Genomic DNA, 13318 nt, shown 5'->3' with positions numbered 1-13318 from the left:
ATGATTGATTGTAGTCGGACACGCCCCCAAGCTGAGTGACCGCTGTCTCACTGCAACCAATCACAGTTGCCGGCGGATCCATATTATGCAGTAAAATAAATACGTAAATGAACAAAATTGACGTGCGGTCCCCCCCAAATTTGATACGTCAGGGTAAAGCCACACGGCGTAAGGCTGGTATTCTCAGGATGGGGGGGCACCACGTTATGGGGAGCCACCCAGCCAAACAAGAACAGCCAGCAGCCGCCCAGAATTGCCGCATCCATTAGATGCGACATTTCCGGAACTCTACCCAGCTCATCCCGAATTGGCCTGGTGCGGTGGCAATCGAGGTAATAATGGGTTAATCATGGCAGGCGTCTCCCCGAGATACCTTCCATGATTAACATGTAAGTTAAAGAAAATAAACACTCACACATCAAAATAATAATACACAAAAACAAACACCCTCTTTCACCACTTTATTAAGCCACAAATACCCATCCAGGTCCGGCGTAATCCACGGAGGTCCCACGACGCTCTTAGCTCTGCTACATGAAGGCGACAGGAGCCTCAGTCAGCTCCAGCAGCAACTGAGGTGAGCAGCGCGATCAGGGATGACATCACTCAGGTCACTTGCGGCCACCACTGGATCCTCCAACTGTGAGAGCAAATCGCCAAAGTGACAGAAGTGAGCTGAGCGATCTGCAAAAAAAGTCACAGGTGAGTTGCGTCTCAGGTGGAGCACTCCAGCTAGCTGCAAGTAACCTGAGTGACGGCAGCGATAATCACGCCGCTAACTTCAGTTACTCAGGGGTTTATCGGTCACCGGTGAGTCCTTCACAGGTGACCACTAATCAGGACGCCACACACAGACAGAGCCCTGGTATGACAATGAAGTCAGGTGAAGTTCATCCGAGTTCATTCTCATCGCATGTCTCTGTCTGTGTCGGCTGTCAGCGGGTATGTAGCAACGACTTTTGCCACACACACGGATCATTTCAAACGGAAACCACACGGACATTACATGTACGTATCTCACACATACACGGAAATTCCACAAGCACACACGGCGAGCATACGCCATCACACGGATGTCACACGTACTGGAGAAACACCCATAAAAAACGGAACACGCACCCGAAAAACGGAACTTAAGACACTTTTTTTTATGCGGAAATGTGGCAGAGGCGTAAGTGAGTAAAATATGCTGCATAATGGATTTACAGCACTTTGTAGAAATACAGCAGAGTACGGCGGCTACACAGGGGGCGAGGAACACAAGAGTGTATACAGCACAGAATATAAGGAGCACCAGAGAGTAATCTGCGCCATCTGGAGAGTATATTGTGCTGTATACCTGTACACTGTATTCCTCAGCATTGAGTGGGGACATGCGCAGACATCACTAAGTGACACCATCAGGTACAGAAGGAGCGAGGATCCTATAAGGAGATGGTGTCACAATAGACAGAACGTGCTGTATAATGAGGGTCCGGCCATCATTGTCATAAACATCCTCCTTCCACCCAGTAGCTCCTGATAAGAGCAATTAAATCCCGGCTGATGACGGCTCCTGCAGCTTTATAAGATAATTCCTATAAAATAGGAGAACGTGGAGACATGAAAAGAAGAGAGCAGAATGTGAGGAAAGATTAGAGGGAACAGAGAAGAGTATCAGTAAAGTGATGAGATAGGTCGAATCATATGGGGGTAGATATTGAACTGATCGTCCAGCATAGTGCATTCCAGAAAACTGGCTCATCACAAGAGAAGTCCTGAAGACAGAGGTTCACATTATGGAGGATGGGAGTCTCACATCAGACGTCTGTGTCTGGCAAGCTGGCAGGCAGGTCACCGGAGCTCACACTCAGGGCTCCCCACTGCCCTCAAAGCTGAAACCTCTGCCGGATTTCCGTGCGGCCGTGTCACGTAATCCGGCAGTCTGGCAGCGGGTGTCAATACATGGAGGACTTTATGCCATTTTTTCAATTATTTATTTGCTTTTACTCTCCAGTTCGGGGACCCAGGCATCTAGTGTTAGGGCAGCAACCATAGAAGCCGGCACAGAGGGAGATCTAATGCGCGGACCTGGAAGTAGTGAGACAGCCACTGGAGTCTCAGTAAGGCCAGAGCCACACGTGATAATGACTCGGGGACTCGGCATCACCCGGCACGGCCGCACACTCTCCGTACAGGAGCGGTCGGCTTTATGTGTTTCTATGTTGCTCAGATGCTCCTGTCCAGAGAGTGTGTGGCCGTGCCGGGTGATGCCGATGCGAGACTCGCCGTTATTAATGCCATCTGTGAATGTATTGCTGTAAAGAAAATATATGTAATAATTGTAATATAATCCTATACATGGCTATTATGCTCTGCTGCATAATCCCTGCGAGTCTGAGCATTGCATTTGCTGAGTAGAGCTGTTCTGTGTCTGATGTTGGAATAATCGGGATTGCTGCGATGGCGGCTGCAGTGTAGATACAATAATTCCGCTATGTATCAGCCCCGTGTTTAGCTCCTCATTGTCATCTGCTTTGCTTGTATTGCAGGTAATTCATCTGATCTAATGCTAATGTTACAGCTAATAATAAACACATCATTATCCCCGCGGCTGATATATTGCCGTGCACCTATAGAAGTGAATGGGCTTTGTGTTATACAGATTTAGGCCGGTCTCTTCTGAATATATAGTAAATGCTGATGTTAGTGACTGCTGGTGATAAATATAATGTGATTATTATCGTCACTTACTGCTGCGGATTCTTACATTGCACTACATGGGGTCTATGTCGGCATAAGTGATGATTGGTACCGACATCCATTGCCTATTGGTCGCTGGTGCTGCTTTGAGCAGCGCTATTGGCTGTGTTCGGCCGTGGTTACTGTTTCCCCGTTGCTCCGCTTTGATAGGCATCAGTGTCCGTCATGTCATGGATCGGAAGCTGATTGCAGGACTGAAGGGAGGAAGCAGGAGTCGCTCCCCGCTGTAGCGATCATGTCGCTTACTATTGTTACATGCATCATATGTAACATCATGTAACTAGACAAGCTGCCACATACCCCTGATGAATCTGAGCAGGAATCAGAAATTCAGATAAAACGCGTAGGGCGCGTACACAATAGAGAGCACAAGCAGTAGAGATACAATGATCTACCGCTCAGTTTTATTAATCTACTCAGTCACTGACTTTAATTTTGTAATGGTCATTTGAGAATTTTATACATAATATAATTGACTATCTCTGATAGGGTTGCCATTAGTGAAAAATTATAATAATAATTTGTCCCCTCTCAGACTTATTGATCTATCAGCATTATATGATCTGTTCAGTGACTTGTCTCCTATAATAGAGGAATCAACGCCATATGCATTCAGTCTGCTCTGTAAATAATGGCAGAATGAATGCTTGCTAAAAAGCCCATGTAATATGTATTGTGGATGGGTAGATCATATTTAGGCAGCAGTTTGCACCTTACTTTTTTCATATTCGTGATTTCCATAATTGAACATTATAGGAATGGATTTTAAATGATCAAATAAAGGTCAATTTTTATCTCCAAATTAAGGAAAACTGTGAAATATGTTTTTTTTTAAGACATCTATTACACGTTTAGTGAAAGGGACGTACAGAGGGGTTAAATGCTAAATACACAAATAATTACAGGCTAGTGGAGATTGCTCATTCATCATCTTCTTCCTCTTATTCTTCATCATCCTCCTCTCTTGAACTTTTCAGGCTCAGCGGGGACCTTTTTTTGGCTCTAATTCGCCTTTGTACAGATACAGCGCCATGTCCTTGTACGTCTTCAGTTTGGATGTTTCTTCTCGTAAGGCGCCTTGTTTCCTGATGAAATGCAATTCCACATCTCTCCTAATTTCTTTGCAGCGTCCCCAATGGTCAGACCTGGCTGCTGCCCCCTTATTTCAGGATGGAACTTTTCCTTCTCTGTAGCAGACATTGTCTTCCCCTGTTCCCAGCACTTACTGGAGAATAATGCAAAGTTCACAGACGCATCAGGATGATTTTCCTTCTGCTCTTCTCTGCAAGTCTGTACAAAGTAGACATAGGAGGATACTATATTGTATACACTGCTGTATATATTGTACACAGTGCTAAATATACTGTACATACTTCTGTATACACTATATACTGTACTCTGTGCTCTATTATTATGGATACTTATAAAAGCCTGTTGTGCTGTGCAGTATGTACAGCGGTGCTCTGTGTGTGGATTCTGTATATTGTGTCTCCGCTCTTTCCCGGCATCTCTGGCAGTGACGGCCACACACGCTCCGCGGAGATGATGGCGGAGGAGAAGTGATGGCGGAAGCTCCTCGCCCGTCCGGCTGTAGCGGAAAATATAGAGCTTTTATCCCGGGCAGGGAAGCACAAGGGGAGAGCGGAGCTTCACTGGGCTCAGCCGGGAGAAGGCGGGGCCTGTGCTGAGTGTCAGCCAATAGAAGCTCAGGAGGGTTCACCTCAGCAGCCAATCAGTGCGCAGTAATACTGTATATATAACAGGCGCCTCCAGCTCCGGCCTCAGTGTTTTCCTCTCAGGAGATTTTTGTGCTTATTTCCCGCTCACACGATGGCAGAGACCGCACCGGCCGCCGCTCCTCCTCCCGCCGAACCGGCCGCCAAAGCTAAGAAGGCGCCGAAGAAATCCGGGGCCGCCAAGAAAAGCAGCAAATCCTCCGGTCCCAGCGCCTCCGAGCTGATCATGAAAGCCGTGTCCGCCTCCAAGGAGCGCAGTGGGGTGTCTCTGGCCGCCCTGAAGAAGCTTCTGTCTGCCGGAGGATACGATGTGGAGAAGAATAACAGCCGCCTGAAGCTGGCCATCAAGGCTCTGGTCAACAAGGGCTCCCTGCTCCAGGTGAAGGGCAGCGGCGCCTCCGGGTCCTTCAAGCTGAACAAGAAGCAGGAGACGAAGGACAAAGCGGCCAAGAAGAAGCCAGCAGCTGTGGCCAAGCCTAAGAAGCCGGCAGCCAAGAAGGCGGCCAAATCTCCGAAGAAGCCCAAGAAGGCTCCGGCCGCGGCCAAGAAAAGCCCGAAAAAGTCTAAGAAGCCCGCAGCAGCCGCCAAGAAAGCGGCAAAGAGCCCTAAGAAGCCGAAGGCCGCTCCAAAGCCCAAGAAGGTGACGAAGAGTCCGGCTAAGAAGGCGGCAAAACCCAAAGCTGCCAAGAGTCCGGCTAAGAAAGCGACTAAAGCCAAGAAGCCCGCGGCCAAGAAATAAGCGGGAGCCGCTCTGTCCTCCTACCACAAAGGCTCTTCTCAGAGCCACCACCTTGTCCTGCAGAGCTGTATGATCAGTGCCACCACCTTGTCCTGCAGAGCTGTATGATCAGTGCCACCACCTTGTCCTGCAGAGCTGTATGATCAGTGCCACCACCTTGTCCTGCAGAGCTGTATGATCAGTGCCACCACCTTGTCCTGCAGAGCTGTATGATCAGTGCCACCACCTTGTCCTGCAGAGCTGTATGATCAGTGCCACCACCTTGTCCTGCAGAGCTGTATGATCAGTGCCACCACCTTGTCCTGCAGAGCTGTATGATCAGAGCCACCACCTTGTCCTGCAGAGCTGTATGATCAAAGCCACCACCTTGTCCTGCAGAGCTGTATGATCAGTGCCACCACCTTGTCCTGCAGAGCTGTATGATCAGTGCCACCACCTTGTCCTGCAGAGCTGTATGATCAGTGCCACCACCTTGTCCTGCAGAGCTGTATGATCCGAGCCACCACCTTGTCCTGCAGAGCTGTATGATCAGCGCCACCACCTTGTCCTGCAGAGCTGTTTCTGTGCCACCACCTTGTCCCCTCTGTATGATCAGTGTCACGACCTTGTCCCCTGTGCATACATTTTGTCGCTTCCCTTTGATCAGTGCTTGTCTATTGATTCGCGCGGTGATGTCATATACAAGGGGCGGTAGATGCCGGGAGCAGAGTTCTCGGGGATGTAGTGATAATGCGGGAGCTGCACTGTACAGCGCTGTGTGCGGGGAGATGGAGCTGCAGTTACATCGATGTCGTATGCTCCAGATCTGCGTGTAGCCTGGAGGGGATAAGAGCGGGGTTAGTGGGGGGGGGGTGGAGCTTCTAAAAATGATTGGTCACAGACATTGGATGATTATTGGCTACATGATTTTCTTTTGTGGTAGTAATCAATAGCGTGCAGGGGGCGTGTTTCTCACAGACCAATGAGGACGCGCATACGAGGATAAATACTCTGCTCCCGCCGCTCCTCTCATCACTCCTGTTCTCTTCTCTACAGAGCTATGGCCAGAACTAAGCAGACCGCCCGTAAATCCACCGGAGGGAAAGCTCCCCGCAAGCAGCTGGCCACTAAGGCCGCCAGGAAGAGCGCTCCCGCCACCGGCGGAGTGAAGAAGCCGCATCGGTACCGGCCGGGGACAGTCGCTCTCCGGGAGATCCGCCGCTACCAGAAATCCACCGAGCTGCTGATCCGGAAGCTTCCCTTCCAGCGCCTGGTGAGAGAGATCGCCCAGGATTTCAAGACCGATCTGCGCTTCCAGAGCTCGGCCGTCATGGCCCTGCAGGAGGCCAGCGAGGCTTATCTGGTGGGGCTGTTCGAGGACACCAACCTGTGCGCCATCCACGCCAAGAGGGTCACCATCATGCCCAAAGACATTCAGCTGGCCCGCCGCATCCGCGGGGAGAGGGCGTAGATCTGTCCCGCACCCCCGAGCACAACACAAAGGCTCTTTTCAGAGCCACCAAATCCTCCCTCAGACGAGCTGACTCCTGGCATCTGATTCTCCTCATTCCCCGCAGTGTCCGGGGCGCGGTCTCTACATGTGACGGGCGGCGCTGCGGAGTCTCCTGTTCTTACTTTCCGCAGCTCTGCCTGTATCTGTAGTATCGCGCCCGCGGTTTATTTCAGTTTCTCCTCGTATTGAGAGCGGCTCATTGTGCGGTGTCTCCGGAGTCTGATTGCGACTCCGCATCTCATTCACTCAGGAGTAATCTCGGGCTTTCTGAATGGAGCTTTCTGCACTAAACTGACCCCCTCGAACCCTCCCCCCCCCCCGACTTTATTATCCCTCTTGTCCTCCAGATGTCAGAAGCTGTGGGATCTGGAGATCTCGCAGGGGATCCCCTCTCTCACTCCAGGTCGCTATTCTGTCTGGAGAATGTCTGCAGATTGTATCGGGCTGTGATGTCGCTCTGCACATTCTTATAGTGACGCGTTTGTTATTAGTTCAGATTCTTAGACTCGTTTTTAATGAGGAGATGAATAAAAACCAACTTCAGCGTCTGCAGATCTGTGTCGGATTGTAGAGATCTCAGCAGAACGTCCGCCCTGAGGCCGCGTGTTACACGACGGAGACAAAGAGCGGGAGGAGCTATCGGCCACTGAGCGGGAAGTTCGAATTAGGGATTCAGCCAATCAGCACTCTGCATAAAGGCTATGGCCCCGCCCACAAGCCCCTCACGTTACAGGCACCACGTGGTTTCTGTGCTGGAGCTTCCCCGCAGTCATCGGGGCGGACCGCACAGAGGACTGCGGCTGATGACGCTTCAGCTCCGCCTCTTCCTCTAAATCTCGTTTTCCAATCTCCGTTGTTGTTTTTGCAGCTTCTAATGTGAAATATCTGAATGTAGAAGTAAAAGCCGCTCAGCACCGAGACTCCGCTCCTGCAGTCACTGCTTCCCCCATGTTATACGGGGCATTACCGGCCACTGCAGAGCGGGGGCAGAGTAACGGGGCCCGGGTGCACAGCGCCGTGTACACTGCGGGGTTTATAGCGCTGTATGGAGATCTGTAGTATGGGGATACAGAGGAGAGAAGCTGCTGATGTGACGGCAGAGAGGAGGCAACCAATGAGCTGCAGGGGGCGGAGCTGGTTCAGTTCCCCTTTGTCACCCAATACAACAGCGATGTGACAGCAGTGCTCATTTGCATGGCCGGGCTATAAATACGGCCGCTCTGGGAGGAGCAGGAGCATTATTCTCTCTCCAGTGAAGACATCTTTCTGCTCTCATCATGCCTGATCCCGCCAAGTCCGCCCCAGCGCCCAAGAAGGGCTCCAAGAAAGCCGTGACCAAGACTCAGAAGAAGGACGGCAAGAAGCGGAGGAAGAGCCGGAAGGAGAGCTATGCCATCTACGTGTACAAGGTGCTGAAGCAGGTGCACCCCGACACCGGCATCTCCTCCAAGGCCATGGGCATCATGAACTGCTTCGTCGGTGACATCTTCGAGCGCATCGCAGGGGAAGCCTCCCGCCTGGCGCACTACAACAAGCGCCACACCATCACCTCCCGGGAGATCCAGACCGCCGTGCGCCTGCTGCTGCCCGGAGAGCTGGCCAAGCACGCCGTGTCCGAGGGCACCAAGGCCGTCACCAAGTACACCAGCGCCAAGTGATCACCACCGCTGCTCCGCACCACAAAGGCTCTTCTAAGAGCCACCACATTGTCTAATCTGAGCTCTATACTGCGCTGTATGGGGTATTGCGGTCTCCAGTGCGCTCCTATCTGTGGCTCCTGTAACCGCCTTTCTCAATAGGTTTTATTGCAGTCGGAGCCGCCGCTGAGAGGACGGAGCACAATATGGAGGGAGTGAAGTATGAATACACTAGTATGGGGATGTTCCCGGATGTGGGTGAATGTCAGTTTCTTATACAGCTCTATGTGGTGAGTGCAGAGCAGTGTATGGTGGTGGTAGATGCAGGATATACAGCACTATATGGCAGTGGTTTTTGGGAAGCACGTTGTGGGAAGTATAGAGCACTATAAAAGGCTATACATTAGAATACGGTGGTGTACAGCACTATATGGGGGTTATATAGCGGTATATGGAGATATTCAGCACGATATTGGAGTACACAGCAGTATATGGAGATTTGTCTATTAAACAGCGAGAAAAAATAACCGGGAAATTCAAAATCATCAAATGTTCTGCGCTCAGCCAATCAGCAAAAGAGGGGCGGAGCTGAAAATGGAAAGTAACTTATATCTCCGCCCCCCTGTGTCACCTCCTGTTCTTCTCCAGTGCCGCTCTATATACGGGGATTGTGCATCAGTCTCTATAGTGGTAATAGATTGTTTCTGACTATGTTAAGATGAGCGGCGCTGCGCTCGATCACTGCAGTCTGTGCTGCTCTAGGGTCAGCTGGGAATATCGCGGGCACAAAGGTGTTAACCCTGAGCGCTTGTGGGTGGAGCCAGGGCCGTACTGAGTGCTGATTGGCTGAGCGCTGAATGTGAAATTCCCGCGCAATGGCTGAGTTTCACGCGCTCTTTGTTCCCTGTGATCCGCGGTGTCAGGCGGGAGCGGCTGCTGCGGGTGACGTCACATGCGCTGTTAGAGGGGTCCGGCCCCTTCTGTGTCCAGTTAGTGCAGTGTAACCCTTGTAGTGCTGGAGACACGTTTTCCATACTGCTATACACCCCCATATAGTGCAGTAACCTCCCCTTATGGTGCTGGATATCGCCGTACACTGCTGTGTGCACCGCCTTATTGTGCTGTATAGTTTCCATCCACAAAGTTCTGTTCTTGCAGCATCTGGAGACATTTCGAGCACTAAAGGGTTAACACACTGTTCCTGTAGGTGGAGCTAAATTCATACTCTACTGATTGACTGAGCCTGTAACGGGGTGCCGGGGGTGCCTCGGGGGTTGTAGTCGTGGCCCCTTCCTGTATCAGGCTAACCCCCAGCGCAGCCGTCACTTTTGGGACAGGGGATTGTTTCGTGGGGCAGAGTGTGAATGAAGAGAACACGCTGACGGACATTACATTCCTCCCCTCTTTTTGCCTTAGCCTCCCGGCAAGGCTCGCATCTAAAAAACAAAATCTTAACCAGCAGGGCAATCTCTTATTAAAACTTTAAAACCTTCATGTAAAACACAATCAACAGCCGCACAAGTCAATGCCCGGAGTGCCTCCCAGGGAGCTCCCGGTCTTTGCAGCAGGTTTGCCCGGAGGCCTTCAACAGGCGCTCCCGGTCTTGGCTGGTCTTCTGCCCGGAGGCTTTCACAGCACTCCCGGTCTTTGTAGGCAGGGAGCACAGACAATAAAAGTCTCCGTCAACATCACAGAGGGAGTCCTTGCACAGTCCGGCATCAGGCTCCTTCCGGGCTCGGTAACTTGAACATTGTTACAACTATAAATCTTCACCGGTTCTTTCAACAATACCGGGTCTTAGCACAGATATGTCCACCACCTCCGGTCGCTATGATTCACACGGGGTGGTAAGCTTGTAGCCATTCGGCCCGCTGGGCCCTCACGTAATCGGAGAGCGACTGGCCTGGTAAGCGGCGCAGCCTCCGGAACGGTTCATAGTTAACCGGTGTCTCCGATTCCTCTGTCTCCGGTTTTGGCCCCTCGACTCCCGGCAGAGGTGACGGGGTAGCTGGACGGGACGGCTGTGGGCTCCCAACAATGACCACCGGGTGCGTCACCATACTCTGGCGAATCGCCAATACCACCGGCGTTCCCTTTTCCGGCTCAGCTACCGGTTCTGTAATCACTCCTGGCGACACCGCCAGCGTATTTCTTGGCCGACAAGTCTCAGCCAGTACCGGTCTCTGCTGCGTACGTCTCCGGCACTGACATTCCTCCCACTCGATCTCTTGTTGCCACTGTGCGGCCTCCTGGGCAGTGGGCATCCGGGTCACTCCCACGGCAAATAGGCCCCGGCATCCTACTTCTCTCCGGAACTTCACTTTCTCCCCCGGGTACAGTGTATGGAGGCATTGAGATAACCCTTCAATGTCCAGATTGACCCGGTTATAAAAAAAATGATCACCGGTCTCATCGTCTTCTATGAACCCGTATCCCTCGCTCTGGTTGAACTTGACCACGGTGCCAAGGCTACACTGCCGATGAAATTCTTCACTAAGGGGACCGGCCATCATCTCCTGGGCCACGGTCTCGGCCAGCAGCCTTTCTCGCACCGGGTCTACCTCAGGCGGCGGGGACTGTCGTCGGGTTAGGGGCGCCGGCTTCACCGGCTCCCAGAAAAATCCCCACTTGTCTTCTTCAAACTCCAGAGCATGTTGCTCTCCCGGGGCCAGAACTTCTGTGGGGACTGGAGGTCCTACCTTGACCGGCGTCACCACCTCCGGACTCTGGAGGGGTATTCCCAGTGTCTCGCTTCCCGGCTGCAGTTGCGTCTTGTAGGTAGCCCGAACTTCAGTGGATGTTTCACCGGTCACGGCATCCCACGAAGTGACCCATGTAACTTTTGCGGGCCGCTCCGGACCTCCTGGCACAGCCGGTAGCTTAATGGTATGTGCCTCCTCGGCTACACTCTGCCTCGGGCGTCCTCTTCCCAGGCTGGTTGCCACCAGCGCGCCCGCTGCAGCTCGCTGCTTTGTCTGGGTCTCCATCTCACTTAGAGTCAGTTGCTGAGTTGGCGTCTCTTGCAGCTCTTCCTGTAATGGCGCCGGGAACGGTGGAGATGCTGGGGAAGATGGAGGCGGGCCTTCTTTTCCCGCTCTTGCGTACACTCCACCCCCAGTCTCGCACACCAAATCGACCCAGCATAGGCGACACTTCATTTTCTGTAACGCCACCCTCTTCACATGTCTTCAGCAGCATCTTGGGACCAGCACCTCCCCTCTTTGGGCGGCGCACTCTGTACTTCTTTTTCTTCGCCGGCCAGCTCAGGGTTCTTCGCTTGGCGCCAATTCTTCACGCGCTCGCTGTATTCGTGAAGACGGCGGCCATCTTAGCGCCATCTTGTGCCTGGTCCAACGCCTTAGGCACCACTTGGTCTTCACCTTTAGGGATCGGGTCCCCCCGCAGATAGTCCGAATCCTGCCGACTACGTAACACCCCACATGTAACGGGGTGCCGGGGGTGCCTCGGGGGTTGCAGTCGTGGCCCCTTCCTGTATCAGGCTAACCCCCAGTGCAGCCGTCACTTTAGGGACAGGGGATTGTTTCGTGGGGCAGAGTGTGGATGAAGAGAGCACGCTGATGGACGCAGTAATATTCTGCAGGCGGAGATCAGTTGAACCAAACGGCATTTTATTGCACATAGTTTCACAACAGGCTCAATGCACGAATCTTGTAACAAGCAATCACAATTCCTGCCGGGGAAAAACTGTTCCTGTCTTCTCTTCTCAGGGGACCTTGCCCGGCTACTCTAGTTTTCTTCACCTGGGCTCCCGCTCCGGCTACCACAGATTTGACCCACACAACTCTGTTTCACCGACTAGGACACTTTCTTCTCCTTTCTTTTGCTAGCTGCCACCATAGCTCCCACAGTCTGCCCCCGTTGCTCTTTCTCCCCCCGTCCCAGAATCAACTGAACTCACTAACCTCTCACCCTTCCCCCTAAGCTGCCGGCTCCTCCTCTCTCCTGCACTGTTTCTATGGGGACAGCCATCCCACCCGGGCTCTAGGGGGGGGAAAACACATAAACACAGTAAAACACAATTACAAGTTTTTAACAACCCCAGAGTGGGGTGTCTTCAGGGGGGAAAAACTGCACCTCCTGGTAAGGGGTCCGTCCACCCCTTATAAGCCCTCAATTTGAAATTCCCGCCAATCGCTGAGTCTCCCGCCCTCTGTATAACGCGCAGGGTCAGAGGCTGAGAGCGAGAACCTGATAGAGATAAATATACTGTATATATTATGTGTGTGGCGGTGTAATGTAGGGTTTGGGGGTATACAGCCCTATAGGTAAGGTATATAGCAGGTCACGTGATCGCATACAGTTCTATATGGAGGTAATCTGCAGTGTTAGGGGGAGTTCAGCATGTGAGGAATATACAGCGGTATATGGAGGTATACAGCAATATATGGGGCGTATATAGCATTATATGAGGTAATACAGAATGTAGCGATTACCCCAGGATCACCAGTGACTGTATGATTAGCCCCGGAGCCTCTGGCCGCACACACCGCTCCTCTCCACACACCGCTCCTCTCCACACTCCGCACACACCGCTCCTCTCCACACACCGCTCCTCTCCGCACACCGCTCCTCTCCACACTCCGCACACACCGCTCCTCTCCACACTCCGCACACACTGCTCCTCTCCACACACACCGCTCCTCTCCGCACTCCGCACACACCGCTCCTCTCCACACTCCGCACACACCGCTCCTCTCCACACACACCGCTCCTCTCCACACTCCGCACACACCGCTCCTCTCCACACTCCGCATACACCGCTCCTCCCCACACTCCGCACACACCGCTCCTCTCCACACTCTGCTCCTCTCCACACTCCGCACGCACCGCTCCTCTCTGCACTCCGCTCCTCTCCACACTCTGCACACACCGCTCCTCTCCACACTCCGCACACACCGCTCCTCCCCACACTCCGCACACACCGCTCCTCTCCACACTCCGCTCCTCTCCA

At 52.5% G+C, this 13318-nt stretch overlaps 3 protein-coding genes across 3 annotated transcripts; all 3 read left to right on the top strand.

Annotated features, from left to right (window-relative positions):
• The first annotated feature begins 4572 nt into the window (after positions 1-4572).
• LOC142301013 (histone H1.01-like) lies at positions 4573-5217 on the top strand. The gene has a single exon (XM_075342034.1). It carries the CDS (start codon positions 4573-4575, stop codon positions 5215-5217), a length of 645 nt encoding a protein of 214 aa, XP_075198149.1.
• A 1027-nt stretch (positions 5218-6244) lies between these two features.
• On the top strand, positions 6245-6667 carry LOC142302238 (histone H3-like; the record flags this gene model as incomplete). The annotated part of the gene is made up of 1 exon (XM_075343317.1): positions 6245-6667. A coding segment is annotated over one exon (423 nt), but the record flags the coding sequence as incomplete, so codon positions are not given.
• Positions 6668-7986: 1319 nt separating this feature from the next.
• LOC142301012 (histone H2B 1.1) lies at positions 7987-8445 on the top strand. The gene has a single exon (XM_075342033.1). It carries the CDS (start codon positions 7987-7989, stop codon positions 8365-8367), a length of 381 nt encoding a protein of 126 aa, XP_075198148.1. The 3' UTR covers positions 8368-8445.
• The last annotated feature ends 4873 nt before the right edge of the window (positions 8446-13318 follow it).

This window comes from Anomaloglossus baeobatrachus, chromosome 4, assembly GCF_048569485.1.
Source record: "Anomaloglossus baeobatrachus isolate aAnoBae1 chromosome 4, aAnoBae1.hap1, whole genome shotgun sequence".
In the NCBI taxonomy this organism is placed as follows: domain Eukaryota; kingdom Metazoa; phylum Chordata; class Amphibia; order Anura; family Aromobatidae; genus Anomaloglossus; species Anomaloglossus baeobatrachus.
This window is presented reverse-complemented; position numbering and strand designations above follow the sequence as displayed.

What these genes read in the sequence shown, in the direction of transcription:
- LOC142301013 (XM_075342034.1), top strand. Translation starts at nt 4,573, where the DNA reads ATGGCAGAGACCGCACCGGCCGCCGCTCCTCCTCCCGCCGAACCGGCC.
- LOC142301012 (XM_075342033.1), top strand. Translation starts at nt 7,987, where the DNA reads ATGCCTGATCCCGCCAAGTCCGCCCCAGCGCCCAAGAAGGGCTCCAAG.